The sequence below is a fragment of the Sinocyclocheilus rhinocerous genome, unplaced genomic scaffold, assembly GCF_001515625.1.
Source record: "Sinocyclocheilus rhinocerous isolate Xijiao unplaced genomic scaffold, SAMN03320098_v1.1 scaffold1600, whole genome shotgun sequence".
Lineage (NCBI taxonomy): Eukaryota > Metazoa > Chordata > Actinopteri > Cypriniformes > Cyprinidae > Sinocyclocheilus > Sinocyclocheilus rhinocerous.
In genome coordinates, this window is record NW_015665129.1 from 2,849,150 (window position 1) to 2,872,543 (window position 23,394).

At 39.3% G+C, this 23,394-nt stretch overlaps 1 protein-coding gene across 1 annotated transcript in view; it reads left to right on the forward strand.

Moving 5' to 3' along the window:
• Nucleotides 1-23,394, forward strand: part of adamts10 (ADAM metallopeptidase with thrombospondin type 1 motif, 10) — a 60,551-nt gene that overhangs the window by 33,992 nt on the left and 3,165 nt on the right. Inside the window, exons 16-22 of the mRNA XM_016542309.1 lie at nt 5,452-5,585; nt 8,132-8,255; nt 17,986-18,066; nt 19,038-19,201; nt 19,637-19,763; nt 21,227-21,356; nt 22,834-23,038. Coding sequence (XP_016397795.1) covers nt 5,452-5,585; nt 8,132-8,255; nt 17,986-18,066; nt 19,038-19,201; nt 19,637-19,763; nt 21,227-21,356; nt 22,834-23,038 — 965 coding nt within the window. The remainder of the gene's footprint in view (nt 1-5,451; nt 5,586-8,131; nt 8,256-17,985; nt 18,067-19,037; nt 19,202-19,636; nt 19,764-21,226; nt 21,357-22,833; nt 23,039-23,394) is intronic.

Below are 23,394 nucleotides of genomic sequence, written 5' to 3' on the forward strand. Positions count from 1 at the left end.
CATGTGATACACAATGTGTAGGATTAGGGGTGTAGGGTAGATGCGTATCATATGTACGTGAAAACTGCATATCATATGCATGCCAACAAATTGCATATCATATGCACGCCAAAGTCAATTTTTGCGTATGAATAGCACGCCAAATACAAACTGAAAATCATGCTGTTGATAAGCACTTTCATGAGACCAGGCTCCCTGATTTGGTGCTCAAGAAACATTTCTTATTAACAGTTGTGCTGCTTAATGCTTATGTGTAGACCTTGTTACCTTTTTTTTCCAGGATTCTTTGATAAAATAATTGATTCTTTGAGAAAGTTAAAAAGAACAGCATTTATTTGAAATAGAAATCATTTGCAACATTATAAATGTCTTCATTGTCACTTTTGATCAATTTAATGCATAACATGCTGAATAAAAGTATTAATTTCTTTAAAAATCAACAACAAAATCATATTGACCCTGAACTTTTGGTGGTTATTCAAATAATGAGAGTAAGGCTGGCCACACACTAGAAGATTTTAAGGCCGATTTTAAGCCCGATTTGATTTTGCACCCCCGAACGATCGGGAGGTGTGGCCCGATTCTAGGCTTGTTGCAAATAGGGCTGTGCAATTAATCGCATGCGATTGTCATGCGCATCTCGTCAGTAAAGCCGGTTCTGTGATTAGTAGTAAATCTCCATCACGTGCTTTCAGATGGAGCAGCATTTACAGTTTTTCTCGATTGATTTGGCCCAATTTTCCAAACCATTCATACAGTTCTCGAAACAAAGACACGTTTCACCTGTTTGCACACACTTTCCAATTTGCTCAGTGTTTTCTGCAAAACTCTACACAAAAACGGCATCATTTTGCACAGGTTTAACCATGTTCTCATTCAGAAAACACAAACACACAATATAATTAACTCAAGCATCAAAAAAGGAACTCAAACAGCACGCATTTATCCATGTGTGAACATTAAGTAGCAAAACTGATGACACATCAGTCAGAATCTTAGGATGATATGCACAGGAGCACAAGTGATTATGTGTTTTGGAAAATGAATCCTGGTAGTGGGAAACAAAGAGGAATAGGAGGGGAAAATAAAAATGAAGGGGATGAGGTCAAAGGTCATTTGTTCCTGATGAAATACAAAGCACTATAGTTGACCATGTTCTTCTGGATGGACTGACCATGAGGGAAGCTGGCCTACAGGCTCATCTACAAGGTTTCAATGCTACTTACACATACAATATAATTACAGTACATAGCAGCATTACTTCAGATGAGAGAACTTTCATTATTATATGTACAGTAAATACTGTAGTACATGTTGTACACCCTCAAACTCATTACTGTTGAATTGATTTGTAGCCAAGTAGTCCTTACATGCACACTATTTGTGCAGAACTGAGAGACGACTGTCTAGGGGAGGCAGAGAAGTCTTTTGTCAGAAGACTAAGAAACTGCTATAACAAATAAGGCCACCAATACTGTAATGCAAATTGGCAGAGGATGATGAATGAATGAATGAATTTATTTATTTATTTATTTATTCATTCATTCATTCATTATTTAGTTATTTCTGTAAAGTAACTGACAGTATATTCCAATGTGTGTTTACTGTATATTCAGTTGTTTGGTCTTTGAACGTTTCTCTTGTAATGCTTTTCATTTACTGTAAGATCTCTTTACAGTAGTGTAATGACAGTAAACTTTTCTTAATATTTATTGCTAAATTATACTGTATCTGGACCCCTCTATTTATGTTGTATTCTGTAACAGTCATTGACTAGCAAAATGATTTCTATTTCCCAAAAGGAAGTTTTTGTAACAGTGTTTTGAAATGATCTCACTAGTGTTCTCTAGGCAGTGAAGTAACGTGTGTATTTGGCAGGTTTGTGTGTCATCTGAGGCCAAAGTTTGAGTCATGAGAGCATGTTTATGACTAAAGTATTTGATTTTGACCTGAAAGTTTGAAGTTTGCACAAGTTGGTGTGTAGTTTTGAGATTGTGTTTATAGTTGTGAGAAAATGGTGAATTGTTTCATGAATTGTGTGTTAGCAATCAAGAAAAACTGTAATTGCGCAGCCCTACATGCAAACGATTTTTTGTCCAAAATATCCTCTATTGTGTGGTGTCATTACGATTATTTATCTGCTACAGGTCGAGACGGAGCGTCCCCAAACTCAAATTATCATATTTACGACTCTTGATCTGGCTGCCTCTGACGTGATACCCGCGATAGCCAATGAGAGCGAGCAAGCGACACTTATCGGATGTTGCGTGCTTCTATAGCTGAAACCTGGCAGCAACAAAAATGCCACGAAAGCAGAATAAATCACCCATATTCTTTTTTTATACTTAGTTTTTCACTGTGAAACAGAACACGCGCCGGGAGAGCCAGTTGACAACATCGATTGTTCTCCATTTGTTTTTCTTCTCTAGTCACTTTTGATCTCGCGAGTCTCCGTGAGATCTTGTGTCACTGTGAAATCGTTCCTACAATCATCAAGTGTGTGCGGTCTCGTGGTCTGGTCGGATCGTCTAGTGTGCGCGTTCAGAGGATTATAAGGCTAAAAATCGGTTGAAACTTACTTCGTGTCTGTGGTCTCCCATGGTTTTAAAATTGGTTATGATTTGAAAATCGTCTAGTGTGCAGCACCTGTCGTTCGCCACATATTTTACCATGATTTGTTGTTTCAACTTAAAAAAGTGAGTGTTCGTGCTGCCTTAAAATGTTACGTTTTGTGAACTTAAATTGTGAAGTTGTCTAACTGAGGATAAAGTTGACAGGACTTTATAAAACAAGTGCAATAAACAATTTAAGTTTAGTGAACTTAAATTGTGAAGTTGTCTTAACTAAGAATAAAGTTGACAGGACTTTATAAAACAAGTGCAATGAACATAATTTAAATTTAATCATTTGAATTTTATGTTTCCACTAAAACAAGTTCAATTAATTAACAACAATACTGTATGAAGCATACAGTGATGTACTGCATAAACAATAAAAATGCATAAAATACAGAGAAATGTTAACTTTTGGCAGTCTGTTTGAGGTAATGAGTTCAGAAAGATTAAAATCATGCTTCAGGTTCAGGTCAAGCGCATTGCATTGTGAGTTACATTATTCAATTCATCATGTTCTGGTTGTACACTCTCTCGCCAGAACCTCCTGAAACCCATACACTCCAGTGAAGCCTTCTTCTAACCACCTCAAAAATATACCTATGCCCTTCCAGAGCAAAGCCTCATGGGATGTGCAGTTTCCATCGTAAACCTGCTTCAGTATATGTTTTCACAGGCACCCAGGACCTTATCAAATTAATCCAACACTAACAGAAAATTGGCCAGCAGCTCAAAAAACTGCCCCCTTTAGGTTTATAAAACACGTTTAGTGGAAGAGTTATTATTTAACGTCAAGACTGTGGTAGATGTGATCCTACTGATAAAGCAAGTGGGTCTTAGGCAGCCAAAGTGAGATTACGCAGAGTTTTAACACCACCGCTGCCAGGTACAGGCAAGGGGAACGGGTTCAGACCCACCAGCTTGTCAAGCGTAATATAAAGGAGGCCTAGAGTGGGACAAAATCACGTACTGGTACCAGTCTGAGTGGGAATAGAAGTCATTTAACTCCTTGTTCTCTGTCACATGACTAATAAAAAGTATAGTGTGCGAGTTCTGCACTTTTAAACACTACATTAAAGTACAGTATGTTCCTCTCTTGTTTTTTCACACTCTCTTTACCACCTTTCATGTCTTTTTTAGTCTTGTACTTTTTAAATACCTGTTAGGCAAGTTCAAAACTATATTTTTCAAATTGACTAGTCCCTGGGTTGCTTTAATGACTAGATAACAAATCGAAAAATAGAACAACTGTATAGTTAGGCTGGTTCAGGTTAACCTGACCCCATTTCTTGGGTGGCATTTATATAAAAGATGCATCCTTGCTTTCAAAAACAACTGGACAGAGCATGACGGAATGGAAGAGAATACAGTGTTCGTAGAATTAACTCTGTAGTTCATTAAATTTTTGACTTGATGCCGTTTCCTACGCAAAATTTTAGAGTTTTTTTTATCAGGCAAATTATTAACTTTTAGCATGCTAGTTTAAGTACAAAATATCAATATTAAAAATGAATATCTGTAATAAAACATATAGATAAACAAAAAAAAATGTAATCTAATTTAATTTAATCTAGATAAACTAGCTGACCTAAGAAATTTTTGGATGACTAGAAGACTAGTAGTGTATGTAGGTATAGTACCATTCAAAAGTTTGAGCTCAGTAAGATTAGAATACTTTTATTTTGCAAAGATGCATTCAATTGAGCAAATGTGACTGTAAACATGTTTATAATGTTGCAGAATTATTTGCAAATAAATGCAAAAAAACCTTTCCAAATAAATGCTGTTTTTGAAAGAATCCTGATTTTAAAAAATGTTTCATGGTTTCCACAAAAATATTAAGCAGCACAACTATTTTTAACATTGATAGTAATAAGAAATGTTTCTTGAGCACCAAATCAGCATACATTTTTGATTAAGTAAATGCAGCCTTGATGGGCTTAATAGATTCTTATGAGAAGACCCCAAACTTTTGATTGACACTTTTGATTTCAGACAGGCTTCCATTCCATCAGTCTCCACTCTTCTTTCCTCACCCATCATGTGAGTTGCATGATTTCTTCTTTGTCTCTCAGGGAATGTGCTGGGAGAGGCTGTTTTTCCCTCCATCGCGCTTTATTCTTTGTTCCTCAAATTTGTAGGGCCATTACAGAGAAGACAGGGGAATAAAGCAAGTGTGTGTATGTGCGTTTCAGCTGCTTTATCTATAAGCAAACCATCTAAAATGTGCCCCGGACCCCCCTCCCTTTCTGCTGCTCAAGGATGTAACAGCAGTGGAAGAATAAACTAACTTACATAAACCCCACAAGCTCATTAAAATACCACATGCAGCCATGGAGCTCTACAGAGTGCTGGCGGCCATCCCACAGAGTTAGTATAGTTATAAAGCTCTGTTTGGCTGCATGAAATACGCCGTTCACGTGTCTCCATTGTTGGAGGCGCATTAAAGTGTGGAGCGAATTTGCCAGCAGTTTGTTTTCAAGTTTGTTTTGCCGTTGTGTAATGTTGTAAAATTAACAAAGCGTAACACATGAGGAGTCAGTTCTGTACAAGCAACAAGAGCATAATGGCATTAGCATTAGCGTGTGTCATATTAAATTTCTGTCCCATATACCAAATGTACACTTAGTAGCTTTGTAGATTTTATGATGTCCCATGAGGATATGTGAGTCAGTTTAAGCTGATGTTTAGCATAACTAGCTTCCTTTGTCTTGTTGCATGTTTATTTTGAAACTCGTCTTAATGAGTATCTGCCAACTCTTTTTTAAGTATGTAACATGTTTCTGACTAAATGGCTCTTGAATGTTGAGGTGTGATGTTTTGCACGTTTTGGCTGCAGGTGGAGTGAAGTCATGTTCTCTGAACTGCCTGGCAGAGGGCTATAACTTCTACACTGAGCGTGCTCCGGCTGTGGTGGACGGCACACCTTGCAGGGACGACTCTCTGGACGTTTGTGTTAATGGCGAGTGTAAGGTGAGACAGTTACACACTCTTTTCTTTAAGTATGCGTATCTGAGAGGTTTCACATGGCAGTTCTCGTACAATATGCTTTTCCAGTTTTTGTGTTTGTGGCTTTGAACTTCTGCCAGAGCAAGAGAACAGAAGAGAAAAATCCCTCTTGACACATAGATCCACCAATCTTTTAACACATTTTATAGCAATATGGGGCATCCTGGATTTAATTAGAGCTCGGAACTGTTTAAGACTCCACTGCTCCTCGCCACATTTTTCACTAACTTTTAAGGATGCTTTAATGCTAAAGCTTTTTAGACATCAGAGTTCAGTATCGTTTGGTTGGTGTGAAAGCGATTTTATATAACCTCAGGGCTCAACAATAAGGATTGGCTGCTGTTGTGCCATTTGGCCGAACAGTCACTTGCCTTTTTGGGCCAGTGTTGTGTTACTTCTAAAAATTTCACATTCATTGCTCTTTTATTTTTTACATTTTTGTGTGTGTCTTGCAAACTTAAACATTGCAAAAATGTCTTTAAATGTTTTCTACATTGTTACTTCATATTTTTCTGAATTTATTTCCCCGAAAGAGTGCACCAAATCGGCGGCAGCGCTGAGAACCGCTCTCTCCTGTGGACTTAAAAAGCCTGTGCTCTCAGCAGCTGCGTTGTTGAGAAGTTTCACCGGAGACAGGGTCAACCCAGCGGTTAGGTAGAAAAAAATAACCCAGCGTTAAAATAACCCAATAAAATGACCCAACAAGCTGAAACCAGCGTTTGGGTAAAAAAAATAAAAAAATAACCCAGCACCTGGGTAAAAATATCAAAAAGAATCCAATAAAATGACCCAACAGGCTGAACCCAGCATTTGGGTTAAAAATAACCCAGCATTTTTTAGAGTGCACTACTAATTACTATACACAAGAATGATCATATTTATTTATATTTTTCATTAAATGTTAAATTTTTTGTTTTCACAAATAATAATAATAATTATACATGAATGGCTGAATGAATTAATTTAAAAAAATACATCTTTTGTGGTGGCACCTAAAATATATGACCTTTGGTAATACATCCACGGCAGCTAAACAGAAGTGCTGTTCTGTATCACGTTTTGTTAGAAAATTAAAAGCGACAAAAACGTGAATAAAACAATGAAGTTGGCATATACTCATCCGAATCTTTAGCTAGTTACTGTGGTAAACAGCTGCCGTTAGTGCTCATGGTGGTACTTTGAAATACAATGTGAAGAGAGACCAGCTGGAGAGAGCTGGAACTGAACTCTGGTTTGGCGCAAACAATCAAACAAAGTGTGAAAATGGCTTAAAATATGTTGCTGTTAGCATGTTTCATAATGCAAACTGTAGCGTACTTTATTTTCTGTTTTGCTTTGTTGTACTGCTCAGGACAGGCTGCATGTGCGCCTTTTTGAGCGAGTTGGGCTGGTTTATCTTTGCGCAGTTGTCTAGACCAGTGGTTGTTTTTATCAACAGTTCAGCTCAGTCCAGCCCCGTTCTGCTCTGCTCTGAATGCTGCAAGAACTCGATGACCCCCCAGATCATCTGTCCTCAGTACACGCAGCTGAACATGATCACAGCGACTTCTCCCTCCCTCCCTCCCCGCCGTCAGCTCTCACCCTTTCTCCATTTCTTTCCTTCCCTGCTCGCTTCCTCCATCTCCTTTCCTCACTTGTTTCTCTGCTTTCTTATTTATGGTGCATATAAAAACCGAAGAACAGCAGTGGGAGAAATCAAAGTAGTGTTTGCAGCCTCATGGTGGCTTAGCTTCCAAACAATAAGGGTTTGACTATGAAAGCAAGTGCTTTGAAGCACAAGGCATTAAAAACAGCCTGTATAACCATGCGTCCCAAAGCTCGGCTCTATTTGGTCTAGCAGAGAACATGCCTGACCTGCTCCGAGCAGCCACTGACTTACCATTGTTGTTGTGAGGAAATAGGTCACACATTTGCAGGTTATAGAATCTAGGCCAGGTCAACAAGAGTCTTTGGAGCTTTAGTGGGATTTTTGTGAAGTTGCACAGGCCTGGATTTGGAAAGTCTCAGGTCTGCCGGTCCATTTTGTGTGTTACCTTTTACATACTGACAGCAGAGACTCTTCGGTTTCTACATTAATGGTCTGGATTTTGTGCAGATTTAGCCCCTTTGGAGAAACTTGCAGTTGCTTTGTGCAATGTCAGTGAAAATGGATTGTGATCTCTCAAATTCTGGGATTGCTCTCGAGATTATATGTCAAACCTTGATGTTTCTTTTAGGGCTGTCAAAAGTAACAAGTTAATACATGTGATTAGTTAAATATGTTAAAACCATCAGAGCCCTTGACTTACTTTCCTCTGAGAATCAGAATCAAAAAGAGCTTTACTGCCAACTGCTTGCACACAGTTTTTCTTGGTAATGAAGCTTCTAGTGCACACATAAATACAAGAAGACACATTATAATAAAATTAAGTTTATTATAAATATTTAGTGTAATATCTGCAAATTTTACATTCCTTTTTGCTGGTAAATATTAACCTCTGACCCCTCTAAATGTGCATATGTATCTGCAGCACGTGGGCTGTGACCGGATCCTAGGCTCGGATGTTCGGGAAGATCGCTGCCGCATTTGTGGAGGAGATGGGAGCAGCTGCCAGGTCATCGAGGGGGTCTTCAATGACTCCTTATCTGAAGGAGGTACTAAGTGTGTGCACTTCAGTTTGAACTGGAACAATTTGTAACAATACGTGCAAAAGAAACATTGCTGAAATACCATTTATCTCACTGAGGACCTGGGCGTTAAAAAGTTTCCACAGACAGTTCCATTTCAGACTTGTGTCTTGTGAAATGATGTTTTAGGTGTTAAAATGCAAGCCCTCGATGGGATAGATTCAGTAAAACAGCATGTCTCTTGCCAGAGGTAGAGTGTCTATTGCTGTGGATTTACAGTTGGTGTTAAAATATGATCCTCTAATGCTGAACTAAAGCTCATTTCAGCAGAGTTGGGTGCTAAAATATTATTCCTCTCAGCTGTAAGTAGAGCGAAAATCATTTATTTCTGGGCCAACATACAGATTAAAGCACAATTCCTTTATTGATGATTTAGTTTAACATTAGGGAATCATATTTTAACACCAACTGTAAATCCTCACAAATAAAAACTTGCTTTTTACTCTGAATCATTTTTGCTCGTTTGTTGACGTCATTTCAGATCACATTAATTAAAAGTCAAAAGCTATTTAGCTGTTGTTTTAGTCACAGCATGACTCATTCAGTCTGAATTACTCATTCTAGAATTCTTTTCTATCCATCAGGAATTGATAATAACAAGTTCCACCCTATATTTTAATTACGTTTCAATCAGAAATATGTCACAATATATTGTTGTAAACAGCAATTCGTCGACTTTTTTAGTATCACTATTACCACCCATAGAAAAGGGTTGGTTGTGTACATTTTTTAGTGATCATGGCAGTAGAAAATGTTTAAACTTCCAAAGAAGGAACACTTTATTTTCTGTATTTCTAAGCATGAATTGTGATCAGCACTAATTTTGCAGTGGCGATCGCATCATTATTTGATTTTCAGGGCTTAAAACGATGCAGACAGCATGTGCAAATAAACAACGCTATTGTCACAAGTTCACCAGCCTAGTCACCATCCCAATCACCAGCTCAGTCACCTTACTTCATTAAGGACTCCATTTCCCAGCATCCCACCTGCTTCACACCTGTACCAGATCCCCAATCAGCACACCTGCCACCATTCACCTCATCACCTACTATATATAAGCAGTCACTTTTCACACCCTCATTGTCTGGTCTCATCAAGGTTTACCCATACATGAGTCCTTTTCTACTCACCTGCATTCTCACGTCCTGACAGCTCGTCTTCAGCCTGCCAACCTGAAAAGAGGAAGAGAAACATTGTTACTAGTGATGGGACAATTGATACCACAGCTCCGATGCTCCGACGCAGTTTTCAAACCACTATTGTATCACACACTGTACCGATGCTTGTAGCGAAATGACAACACCACATGATTGATAACATTTGAAGCTTTGAACGTCATGCCGTATCGGAAGGTCGGGACAGCTGGTTTGAAAAAACTGGCACTTCATGATCCCACCTGATGCATAAAAGGATTATTCAGTCACTTTGAGGTGCTGTCAGTAGGACATTTAATCATGTTTATAACTGGGGTCTCAGAGACCCCGAACACAAGGGTATAACAGCTCACCCAAAATATTTTTTCAGCTTTTTTTTTCTCCATTTTATTCAGCTACCCACGTCAATTATTAATTATGATCACATGTTTGTGTATTTTATATTATTGATCGATATGTGAATCCGTTGACCAAGCTATACATGACACGAGTTGTGGTCTCATTGGCACAAATTAATTTAGATTATTTCAGATTATATATTGTATTGATCCCAGATTAATTCCACTCTTGAATGTCACAGGCTTCCGAAGCTTTGTTTGGTCACATGCTTTTTCAAACCATCCTCTGCTTCGCTATGATTTGTCAGAAATGGTGGAGAAAACAAGTCCGACCACCAGATGTCGCTAATGCACACTGTGTTAAAAGCTTCGAGTAATGAACCGTTTTTCTGCACAATTTCGTGAAAGCCTCAAACGCTTCAGAAAGCCTCGGTTTCCCTTCACTAATTGTTACTCCTTACCTGACTCACCTACCTGTGCTCTCACCTGTTACCCACCTGTCTTCGCCGTCTGCATCATCCGTCGGACCTGTAAAGAGAAACAAGGATCGGTTATCAACCTGAGCTAAGTCCAGTCATTCTCAAAAACTCTTGAGTTACTCACCCGTTTGCTCTGCATCTCTCCCCTCTGCACCAAGCTGTAAATAAAGAGATTACACTTACCTGTCTGTCTCCTTCTGTAGTGTGACAGAAGACCAGACCGTAAGATCGCACTCCAGGAATGAATACCCTCCTCCTTCTATCGGACCAGCTATACTCTCTTTCTCAACATGGCCGACCTCTAGTGAAATATGCCCAGGAATTCTTGGAGGCTGAGCTGGCCTCTGCTGCTAATTTGAAGGATGAGGAGCTGATGACATTCTTTCACGTAGGTTTGAACGAACCATTTTACTCGCTGATGCCCTGGAACACGACCAATTGCACGTTGAAACAATATGTTCTATATGCCCTTTTACTAAGCCGGTCCACTCTGGAAAAACCACTCAGCCTTCCGGTAATATTAGCACCTGTCATGGCCGCCAGTCCCGGGTCTGCATGCAACAGGGCCACTGACCTTCAGTCATTACCCGTCATGGCCGCCGACCTTCAGTCATCACCTATCAGGGCTGCTAACCACCAGTCCTCACCCATTATGGCCACCGATCCTGAATCATCGCCCATTAGGTTCGCTGAACTAAAGTCATCACCAATCATGGCCTCTGATCGCCAGATATCACACATTATGGCTGCTGTTCCGGAAGCATTACCTGTTAAGGCCACAAGTACCGAGTCTGTATTCAAAATGGCCACTATCCCAGAGCCTTTCTCACCTTGCGTCTCAATGTTCATACTATCCATCCTAAATAGTATGTGAGATTAGAATAAGTGTGTCCCAAAGCATAGTATGTTGAAAAGAGTATGCCAAAAGTCCCCGGATGGTCTACTATTTCAGGTCGATTTTTGAAGTGAGGATCCGTGCACACTCTAATGGCTAATATTGCCCACAATCCATTGCGCTTTGGCGAAGGATTCGGTCCAGAACTACAAACACGAATAAAACGCGTTAAAAACTACAAACATGGCGGTTGTGCGCGACCGGCGGTTAGGTAGAGAGGCTTAGAAAGGTGTTTGAGTTACTAATATTCAACATTTAACCTGGTAAAAAAATATTTATTTAATGTTATCTGTGTTATATTTCTTCTGCAACAGCAATGTAAACTTTTATAAAAATCCGTTTGGTCGTTAACTTTTAAATGCATCATTACGCATAAAATATGAGCAGAGTTCTGGGCATGAAAGACCCGCGACTGTCAGATCAATGTGCTACTTCATTTCTCTCCAATATGGTAGGAAGTTAAATGAAATGCAATGTGGAGGATGTTAACTGTGACAAGATGATTGACAGGCTAGTTTACAGTGACAGGGTGCGTGTATCTATGCGACAGAGTGTCCGTTAAAGACGCAGTTGTGTGACGTGATAGTATGTCCCAAATTGCCTACTCTTCTACTACACACTCAAAAGTGTGTACTTTTTCCTCACCGACCAGAGTCGAGAGATGGCTCTAGCCCCTGACCAAAGTCCAGTGCGAGCTCCCGGCCCCGACCAGTTCCCAGTGTTTGCTCTTCTATGATGTCACTGTTTTACAAACAATTTATTGAATCGTTCCTTTCCTTTTGCATTGTAGCATGGTATGGTAACTTGAGTCTGTCAAATAAGAATAGGTTGGGTAGCCTTGTGAAGGTGGCAGGCAAGATTTTCGGTGTTAATCAAACTGGGCCTACTGAATTTTTCCAAAATTCTGTTGTTAAGAAAGCCCAGGTCAATCTCTGTGCTACTGACCACCCACTACATACTGAGTTCCAGATGCTGCCATCAGGCAGTCGTTTTAGAGTTCCTGTATACAGGACGAAAAGAATTAAAGATTCATTTGTTACTTTGGCATTAAGTTATTGAACAAGTCTGGTGGGGAGGAGAATGTATTTGGTATCCAAAATTTATGAACTTGAGTAGTGCCTGGTTGAATTTTAATGTATGTTTGGGAAATTGTATGTTTACATTGTATGCTTTTATGGGTGTAATGGTTATGTGTGCATGGATATGGTTCGTGTATTGGCACTTTGCTGCAATCTTAGTTTCCCTAACAGGACAATAAAGTTGAGTCTGAGTCTGAGTAAAGGCTCATGCCCCTAACCAGAGTCCAGAGCATTCTCCAGCCCTCGACCAGAGTTCAGTGTCGGCCTCAGCCTCGGAGCAAGGTCTAATGCTCATGGTCTAATGCCATCAGGTGTCCAAAGCAGGCTCCAGCCTTCAACCAGAATCCAGTACAGGCCCCAACCTTTGACCAGAGTCCAGTAAAGGCTCCTGCCAATGATCTGAGTCCTAGACACATGGCCAGGAGTGCCGTAACCTCTTCGGTCAGATTAAATGTCTTTGCCACGGCCAGGAGAGCGGTTCCCCTCACTGTAAGAATCAGCTAGCGTATCACGGCCAGGAGTGCCGTTCCTTCTTCAGTTGGATTAAGTCCCCTAGTCACAGCCAGGAGTGCCGTTCCCCCTTCAGTCGGATTAAATGTCTTTGCCACGGCCAGGAGAGCCGTTCCCCTCGCTGTAAGAATCAGCTACCCTATCACGGCCAGGAGTGCCGTTCTATCTTCTGTTGGATCCAGTTCCCTCATCACGGCTAGGAGTGCCGTTCCTTCTTCAGTCGGATTAAGTACCCTCATCACGGCCAGGAGAGCCGTTCCTTCTTCTGTCGGATTAAATCCCCTCATCACGGCCAGGAGTGCCGTTCCTTCTTCAGTCGGATTAATTCCCCTCGTCCCGGCCAGGAGAGCCGTTCCTTCTTCAGTTGTATTAAGTCCCCTCGTCACGGCCAGGAGTGCCGTTCCTTTTTTAATCGAAAGAAGTTTCCCTGTCCCTGCCTGGAGAGCCGTTCCTCCTTCAATGGAAAGAAATTCCCCAGTCACGGCCAGGAGTGCCGTTCTGTCAATTTCCCTTGTTACGGCCAGGAGAGCCGTTCCTTCTGCTATGGAGAGTACTTCCCCAGTCTTGGCCAAGCAAGCCATTCCTTCCATGAAATTCAAATCCCTAACCTCGACTCCTGTACTCTGGTGGTCGTCCCCTCCAGAGTGCCCTCCAGTGTCCGCTCCTCCAGAGCGCCCTCCACACTGTAAAACCCGATAAGTTCAGAATACTCAAAATTTTTGTGGACACCGATTACCTCAAAAAAATTTAATTAAGCAACTCAAATTTTTTAAGTTAACATTAATTATAAATAACAATTAAGTCAAACTAAAAAGCTTAAATTTGTTTTTGCTTAATGTTTAAGTGCAGTGTACTTAAAATTATTGTTTATCATACGTAATGTTTTTCATTTACCAATTATTTTAATGCAGTAGTGCTTTATTAAATACAAATACTAACTCAAAAAATACACGTATGCATAAAAAACACACGCACAGCTGTGGCTATACAATTGAGGATTTTTTATTCAGCCTTGTTTAAACCGCATGAACTGTGTATTTCAGAATGTCAAACACTGGAAGATCATCTGATCACAACTGCAGTGCTTGCAGGACTTGTAGTGGTTTCATTGTCCAAAATCAGCTGGAGAGGTGTTTGTGTCAATGATGTCTGGCTCGACCAATTCCTCCTGGAATAAGCACAGAGGGTAAAACTTTAACTTCAGAGACTAAAAGTAGACATTTATATTTACTGCCAATAGAGTGGGGGAACTATAAAGTCAGAACCGTAAGTTAGTAGTACTGTTCGGGTTTACAGTGCAGTGTCCGCTCCTGCCACCATTCACCTCATCACCTACTATATATAAGCAGTTACTTTTCACACCCTTATTGTCTGGTCTCGTCAAGGTTTACCCATACGTGATTCCTTTCCTACTCACCTGCATTCTCATGTCCTGACATCTCGTCTTCAGCCTGCCAACCTGAAAAGAGGAAGAGAAACATTGTTACTCCTTACCTGACTCACCTACCTGTGCTCTCACCTGTTACCCACCTGTCTTCACTGTCTGCATCATCCGTCGGACCTGTAAAGAGATACAAGGATTGGTTATCAACCTGAGCTAAGTCCAGTCATTCTCAAAGACTCTTGAGTTACTCACCAGTTTGCTCTGCATCTCTCCCCTCCGCACCAAGCTGTAAATAAAGAGATTACACTTACCTGTCTGTCTCCCCGAGGACTCCTTCTGTGGTGTGACAGAAGACCAGACCGTAAGATCGGATTTACAACATGAATACCCTCCTCCTTCTATCGGACCAGCTATACTCTCTTTCTCAACATGGCCGATCTCTAGTGGAATATGCCCAGGAATTCTTGGAGCTGTCTGTCTCCCCGAGGTCTCCTTCTGTAGTGTGACAGCTATCATGAGGCACAAATTTATTTTAAGTGAATTTCCCCTAAGTGTCTTTGAGAAGATGGATAATATCATTCTTTTTTCTGTTATTGGTTAAGTGAAGTCTGCAAATGCACATGTGAGACTGCTATTTCTCTTGTTAACTGAAGTAACACAAAGCCTGGTGCCTGAACTGAGTAGCCCCCCCCAAACCTCAGTAATGTGTGCGTGTGTGACATGCTTTGAGGTACTGGGAGCAGCCTTGGCAAGTTCCTCTGGTATCTGGGGGAGTATTGTGAGGCCTGGCTCAAACCCAGAAGTCCAAGTGAACTGGATTATCCAGGACATAAGAAACTGTTGCTCCTTCCTTCAGTGGCACACACCGACCTCTTTAAAGCCCCTGATAATTCTGCTTTCCTGTTCTCCACTTAGCGCTTTCTCAGCCTGTGTCCAGAGAGTTGTCAGTAAACGCGCTTCTCAATTAGCTGTTGAAGTCACGAGCTGGAAAATGTTAAAATCAGCTTGCACTGAGACTGAGACAGGACTGAATTTAATTGGGTGAGAAGGTGGAAACGATTCTAGAGGTTTCTTCTACTATAATTAGTTCAGTGCATTTCACTATTAAAAAAAAACACAAATGTGTTGCAAGTTGTTTTAATATTTCAAGCTCTCCACCCTCTCTAAAAAAATAATCTAATCACTTTGCGGTATGTTTTGACACTGAACAGGCACGAGAAGTCATTGAGTCATGTTGTCAAGAACGAAATAAAAATCGGCTCACCATAAAAGAAAGGGAAAGAAGGAGATGGAAGCCAAAAGCAGTTTAATGGCACAGTTCAAAACCACATGAGTTTACAGTAACAGACAAGTAAAGCATTGTTTTTATAGCACCTTTTAAAATGGTGTTTACAAAGTACAGTAGGGAGAAATAAAATCTACAAACTAAAAATGAAATGCATAGAAACAGAGAAAGAAAAGTAGGAAAATAAAATGCAAGAAGTAAGATAACTAATTCAAACTAAGTAAGAAGAAAAAATGCCTACAGTAAAAACCGCAATATTGTGAAATATTATTATAATTTTGAATAACTGTTTTCTATTTTATTATATACTAGTCAACATTTTAAGTGGATCAAAACCTTTCATCAAAGGTGTCCTAAAACCTAAAACCTAAATGCATTCTTGTCTTAGGACAACTTTGATTAACTTTTTTAATCCACTTCAAATGTTGACTACTGTATTTTAAAGTGTAATTTATATCTTTGATGGCAAAGCTAAATTTTCAGCAGTCATTACTCCAGTCTTCGGTGTCACATGATCATTCAGAAATCATTCTAATGTGCTAATTTGGTGCTTAAGAAACATTTCTTTTTTTGTAGCAATATGAAAGTTTTTACTGTCACTTTATTTTTTTTCCACCAATTTTTTTCCTGCATATCAGAACATGTGCTTTCTCCACCAGGCCATATCTATGTTTACATTTTTATTCTTAAAAAAGTAAATGAACCCAAAGTAATATACAGTAAAGGGGCCTACAATTCCTGCTGATGGCCCTCTTCAGACTTTAGATGTGTTCAGAGAAGCTATATAATCACTTTATGGAAACTTAAACAATGTTTCTAAGTGTTTGTGCGGTGAACATCGTGCTTCAGGTCAGATATGTGTTGGACAGCTGCCTTGCTGTTGAGGGGTGCACAGGGACTCCAGCCGTTCTGAAAAGGCGTTTCATAATTACCTGCTCACATGCAAGGCCCAAATCATAAACGCTGGGATACAGGATCTCAGCCATGCAGAATTCCTTCCGATGGTTTGTTCTGAAACAGACACACTTCAGTCAGGATGAGGATTTATTGACAGACGGGAGTGATCTGGAAAAGCATCACATTTTCCACAAAAATATGAAGCAGCACAACTGTTTTCAACATTGAAAATAATGTGAAATAATAAGCACAAAATCAGCATATTTGAATGATTTCTGAAGGATCATGTGAGTAATGGCTGTTGAAAATTCAGCTTTGCCATCAAAGGAATACTGAACAGGTAAATGACACTGAGGTGTAGATTGAGTGGAAGGGTTGTGATGCTGTTTTGTGAAGTAGCAGCGGTTCGGATGTGGGTGGTGTTGTTGAATTGCAGGCTGTTGGCTCTGTGTTGGACTGAGGGTTATTCTCAGCTGCAGGCAGCTCTAGTGGGCCACTCCCTGGGCGGGCGGCAGGACAACATTGACCGCAGTGGCAAGCCGAGGCCGAGATGATGCGCTATTCTTGGCTCTGGTTGTATTTTTGAGTTCAGGGTTCTTGCGGGTACAAACACAATTTGAACACAAAGAACACAAAGTTTATTTAAAAATGTGGTCAATGAATGAGATGCTTCCAGGCATTGTGCTCTACAAAATGCCAATTGACTGACCACTGACAAATGACCACTAATGGTTCATGTCTGCCTGCTTCTCTCTCTCTGTGTATGTGTATATGTTGAGTTCTCTAGTATATCTGGCTTCTTGTTCAGAACCGAATCCATTATTTAAAAATACCATTATGCTTAATATTTTTTATTCTGTAAAGCAGTCGAATATGCATGCATACATATGATGGTGTGTCCTGCACGACTAGTTTAATTCCTGAAATGATTGACTCTTGAACTAATTTTGTTTAGTGAATCAAAAATACTTATGAATCTGATTTAAAAGAGAATGATTAATGTGTTTAACAAATGAATGAATGAAATGCTTACTTTTTTAGTATTTTCAATGTTTTTTTTAATTATTATTTTATAGTATATATTGTATGTATTTGATGTTTTAATAACTTTATTTAGTTATTGGGATGCATTTAAACCACCTTTGTGCCACATTTAAAACATTTTTTGTAGAAATTCGTTATATCAGTTCTGTTTAAATCAGATTTTGACAGCTGATTGTTGAGAATGCAATACAAATATTTCTTCCACATAAATATTACAAGAATTGTTAATGGAATCATTAGGGAACCAAAATCGCTAATCAGTAATCAGATACAGAATCAATTTCTACCCTTTGTTGATGGCTTAATTCTTTGTGGCGCACTCATTGCCTCTTGACTGTTCACAACAAAATCTCTGTCAGTGGCGGGACTGGATTGAAAAATTAGTTTAGCTCTTTTCTTTTTTTACTCTTTGGTCAGAAGCTGGAGTTGTTTGCAGGCCTGTGGTGGAATCTGGCCTTAAACACGTTGTGTGTTGGGCAGCAGAACTGAGGAACGTTGCCCAGGAATTCGGTCGGAATCTCAAAACTCTGCATATCCCATCACAGTCGCTCTCAGTGAAGCACCACTAACTGCATTGTTCTCTTGCTGTGAATAAATGTATGTGTGTGTGTGTGTGTGTTCTCTCTTAGGTTATGAGGAGGTGGTCAGAATCCCCAAAGGATCTGTATTCATACACATCCAAGAGCTCAACATCTCTCACAATTACTTGGGTGAGACACAATTTTTCATGGTTTTACTCAAATATGAACCTCTCATGGGAAGCAGAACAAATACACTGTTGGAGTTAGTGGATTCTGTAAAAAGCTTCCCAGCTGAATTGTAAGCAAAGATCTGAGAGGGCTTTAGGTGCCTCATGGCTCAGCTAAGATGACTTGCGGTCTTTTCACATTTAAATTAAATTGTTTATCCCAAGTTATCTTGTTCAGCGTTTTGCATTGTTCATACTTCACCCTCGGCTATTAATTAAACCTGGTTAATGAATGTACATTTGTAAACCCCCAGCTAATGACTGCAGTTAATGTTTACAGTCACAGTGTTTTAACTCAAACTGAAGTGTTTTTGTGGCTGTACTAAGCGCATATGATTATGGAAAAAATGTGAGATGGGAGGACAAATTATCAATCAATCAGTGTTTATTTATAAAGCACTCCAAGGTTGACCAAAGTTCTGTACGATATAGTAATAACTTCAGAAAAATACACAGCACTGTAAAAAAAAAAAGTACTATAAAAAAATGTTGAAGGCCAGAGAGAATAAATGTCTTTAGAGCAGACTTGAAGGATGGAAAATGATATTTTATTGCTTTTGCATTTGCTTTTTACTCTCTCATCTAATATTATTTCTATCACCACTTTTGCATTTACTCGCAAAAGTACTGTGTTCCCCCAAGAAACTTTGCATTAGCTTTTAAAAGCATAGAATTATAGTTTTCCTGCCATCTCATATTATCTACATCACAAGTTTTGCATTGGATCACACAGTTCTCAGCGGAATGCAAACTTTTTTAGAGTGAATGTCGAAGTTTACTTTTCATCCCATCTCATATTTTTTCCATTGCAATAGCCCTTAGGGGCTCCATATCTTCTGCATTCTAACAACAAATTCTATACCTTGGCACCACAATTGGGGCATAACATTGTGTTTTGAGGCCCGTTAATCATTAACTCTTTCCATACCATAGTGTTGAAGAGTAAAGGGGATCAGTACTTCATCAATGGCAAGCTGACCATCGACACGCCAAGACGCTTCGACATCGCGGGAACCACCTTCCACTACCGCCGACCCGCCAATGAACCAGAGACCCTGGAAGCACTTGGACCCACCAACATGACCCTGATCGTCATGGTAACTCAGAGATGCTGGGTGGTCTGTTCAAGCAGGATATTTATTCACTGCTGGTGTTGGTACAGATGCCTTAGAATTTAGACAGCTGCAGTGTATTTGCAGTGTGGGTCAAGTGTAATTTTCTGTGTAAATGTTATTCAAAGCTGAAGTGTGTAATTTTTTGCAATATTTTTCATAAATACTTTTCTCCTCTCCCAGTTTAATGTGCTAAGAAAGCAACGAGTAAGCTATTTGTAGGTTTATTGAAATCCAAAAGGTGTAAACAATGTGTTTCTTCGAATTTTTTTTTTTTTTGAGCATCTCAATCAACTGACACAGCAGCAGTGTTGTGAGTTTAGACTATCAGTTTGTCCTAGCAATAGAAGATGGGTAGTTTTTGCTAAATCTGTTGGAAAACAATATTTATTTGATTTCAGTCCGCTGTTGTGTTTGCAGGTGTTGGTCCGTGAGGAAAATCCTGGGATCCTTTACCGTTTTAACCCACCTGTCAACAGAGATCCCCTGAGCAGTTATGCCTGGCATTATACATCCTGGTCCCGCTGCTCTGCGCTGTGTGCTGGAGGTGACCGTTTTCTGTCTGTTATAGTTTCAGTGTCTGTTTACTGACACACATAATGCAATCATTCACACATGAAATTGGCATTGCAAGGTTTTCCTCAAAGAAACGGTGTGATGTACACATTCACAGTGACTATGCATAAGAAAGTCAAGCTGTCCAACACAGTTCACACAAACAATGTAAATTTCCCATGTCTGACTGTTAGGATGTGCGTGAACTGTTTGAAAGCCTGAGAATAAAACAGTTACATGGACTGTATATACCAATAACACCAGCTTTGATGTCACTTCCTATTCTCAAGCTCTTTCCCTATTATTATTGCATTCATGCTTTGTGAGTTAATGGCCCGTATTCTTATCTTGCTGATAAGAAACTATTAGCTATGACTCAGAACTAATTTGCTGTTGAAAACATAGACTCTGCTCCAGAATCTAGTGAGCTGCCTCATAGGCAGCATTTTAAGGCATCGTGAAGGTTGTTAGTTAACAACCATAATGGAGAAGACAGTGCCATAATGCATTAAAATAAATCCAAAATTACAGGTAATATAAATGTTGATAATAATGCTGAGAAGTGTTGTTTAAAAAAAGTGATGTACATTATATTGGTACCATATCAGTTTTTATATGATGCTAGAGAATTGTTTTTAATTTAATGATATTTGTCCATACTGGATATCAGCCAACAATAGAAATTTAACTAAGCATGCTCATTTCACCTATTTTTAAATTTAGAGTACCTTTGCCGTCATGTAACACTCAAAAGTTAATTTTCAAAAACACTAATAATTTAATAACACTGTTAAAAATAATGTTTCTACTTTTCTGATGGCTATTTTCACTTGTAGCATTTAAAACTATTTATTTTATATTTAAGTGATTTGTTTTTAATAGAGGTCTCTAATACTCACCAAGACTGCATTTATTTGCTCAAAAATATAGTAAAATATTGTGAAAGATTATTCAAATTTAAAATAAATGTTTTCTATTTTAATATATTTTAAAATGACATTTATTGTTGTGATGGCAGCCATAACTCCAAGTCTTCAGTGTCACTTAAGTATAATAAAAGTATACAAAAAAAATTTTTAATTACTGACCCCAAAATTTTCAATGTAGTATAGAATTTTAATATCAGCCTTCTATTTGTTTTTGCCTATAAAATGTGACTGTGAAATAATTATATGTATTGGGCCATAATTTTGATATTGGTCACCAGTTCAGTTACCCTGTATGGTTCCATTTCAGTTAGGATGTTAGTTATTATGTCTTGGCAGGTCTTCCAGCCACTTCTATCAAACCTCTACAATTAATCCAAAATGCCGCTGTAAGATTAATCTTTAATGAGCCGAAAAGAACGCATGTCACACCTCTGTTCATCAATATGCACTGGCTACCAGTAGCTGCTCGCATGTTTATGGTAATCTACTGTGATTTATATATCGAAAACTATTCTCTGTGTCACAGGGGTTCAAGTCCAGCAGGTAGTGTGCAAGAAACAAGCTGATCTCTCTGTGGTGTACAACCACTTCTGCGACAAGAAGAACAAGCCCAAAGACAAGAAAAGACCCTGCAACTTGGAGCCCTGCCCTCCAACGTGGGTGTTCTGAATGTGTTTGTGTGTGTGGCATTAACATCCATCCCGATCATATATGCTCCATGCTAAATATAGGAGCAAATGGGATGCATATGGAAACACATGGTGATTCGATCATGCAAACCACTTTCAGAAATGGTCAGGGAAGCATATGGCCACATCAGATTTGTAGAAAATGCTAAATGTGTGAAATGTGAAAATGTGTCCTGATGCTTTCCAGACATCATCGAAGGACCACTGATTAGCCAGTCAGTGCAATTGACTAAACTATCCAAATCACTGTACCACACATTCACCTAAGCTAATAAATATTCATGAGCATGATTATATTTTTGTTATATCTTTTTCATTTTAATAGCAAATAATTTTTCATTATATAATTTTTTTGTATTCTTTTATCATGATTTTTAAAATATTTAAATAGTACATTTTTTCATTACAAAATAAGTTTCTTTGCAGGTTTATTTATTTATTCCCCCAATTTTCACAAGTCTTAGACTTTAGTTCTGTACATGCACAAGACTTAAAGGGATAGTTAACCCAAGCATGAAAATTCTGTCATTAATTACTAACCATCATGTCATTACAAACCCATAAGACCTTCATCTTCCGAACACAAATTAAGATATTTTTGATTAAATCTGAGAGCTTCCTGACCCTCCATAGACAGCAACACAGCTGAGCTGACACTTTCAAGGCCCAGAAAGGTAGTAAGGACATCGTTAAAATAGTCCATGTGAAATTAGTGGATCAACTTTAATGTTATGAAGGTATGAGAAAATTATTTTTTTTGCACAAAGAAAACAAAAATAGCGACTTTAGTCAACAATTTTTTTCTCTTCTGTGTCACGTTCATGACAGTACCACGACGCATGCGTGTGATGCTACTCACGCAGTACCATTGTTCTGATGTAGAACCTGGATGCGCTGCGCCTTGATTACAGGAAGAGGAAGATGCACACTGTGCATAAATCAGTCTTCATAAACATGTCCAAAGATTTCGACAGAGAGGATGACTTGCATTTTCTTTGCCCAGCCTTACTTATTCGTTGTGGTGCTCTCGTGAACGCGCGTTGAAGAATGATACGGTAGAGAAGACATTTTTTATTAAAGCCATTATTTTTGTTTTCTTCGCGCACAAAAAGTATTGTTGTAACTTCATAAAATTACAGTTGAACCACTGATGACACATGGACTATTTTAACAATGTCCGTACTATCTTTCTGGGCCTTGAACGTGGTAGTTGCGTTGCTGTCTATGCAGGCTCAGAAAGCTCTTGGATTTCATCAAAAATATCTTAATTTGTGTTCTGAAGATAAATGAAGGTTTTGGAACGACATGAGGGTGAGTAATTAATGACAGAATTTAGATTTTTGGGTGAATTATCCCTTTAACATGATGTCTCTGGTATTCCTGAACAAGGTCATGCGACATGCCATCAATGGTTGATGTCTTCTCGTATCTGTGTGTCTGTCAGGTGGTGGACAGGAGACTGGTCAGATTGCAGTCGGAGCTGTAACGGAGGAGTGCATACACGGGAAGTGCTGTGTAAGAGAAAAATCTCAGCTACAGAGGAGAAAGTCCTGGATGACGCAGCCTGCCCCCCACCACGGCCTTCCATCACCGAGCCCTGCAACAACCACACCTGCCCACCAGAATGGCATGCCCTGGACTGGTCTGAGGTAGAGGAACATCTGGGTCCAGTTGCATAAACTTTTAGCCTATATGTTAAGACTGTGTCTTTTAGGTGTACTCTGGAGCAGTTCGGTTGTAGTGAGAAAGCAATCCGATCTAACGGACCAACGAACACGGCTATATCATGTATAATGGGTAATTACCTAAGTTCCATGAAAAGCATTAGCTTTGTTGTTTTGCTAATACTTCAAAATTAACCATGTGAATGTCTGTGGGTGAGCACGCCTTCGCCATTCAAAATCAAAGCGCACTTTTTCATTTTATAATGCCGTCTTATTGCTCTTCTTCCTAGTATGTGCATTTTAAAAATGTTTTCCCGATGAATCCTGGACTCCTGCTCAAA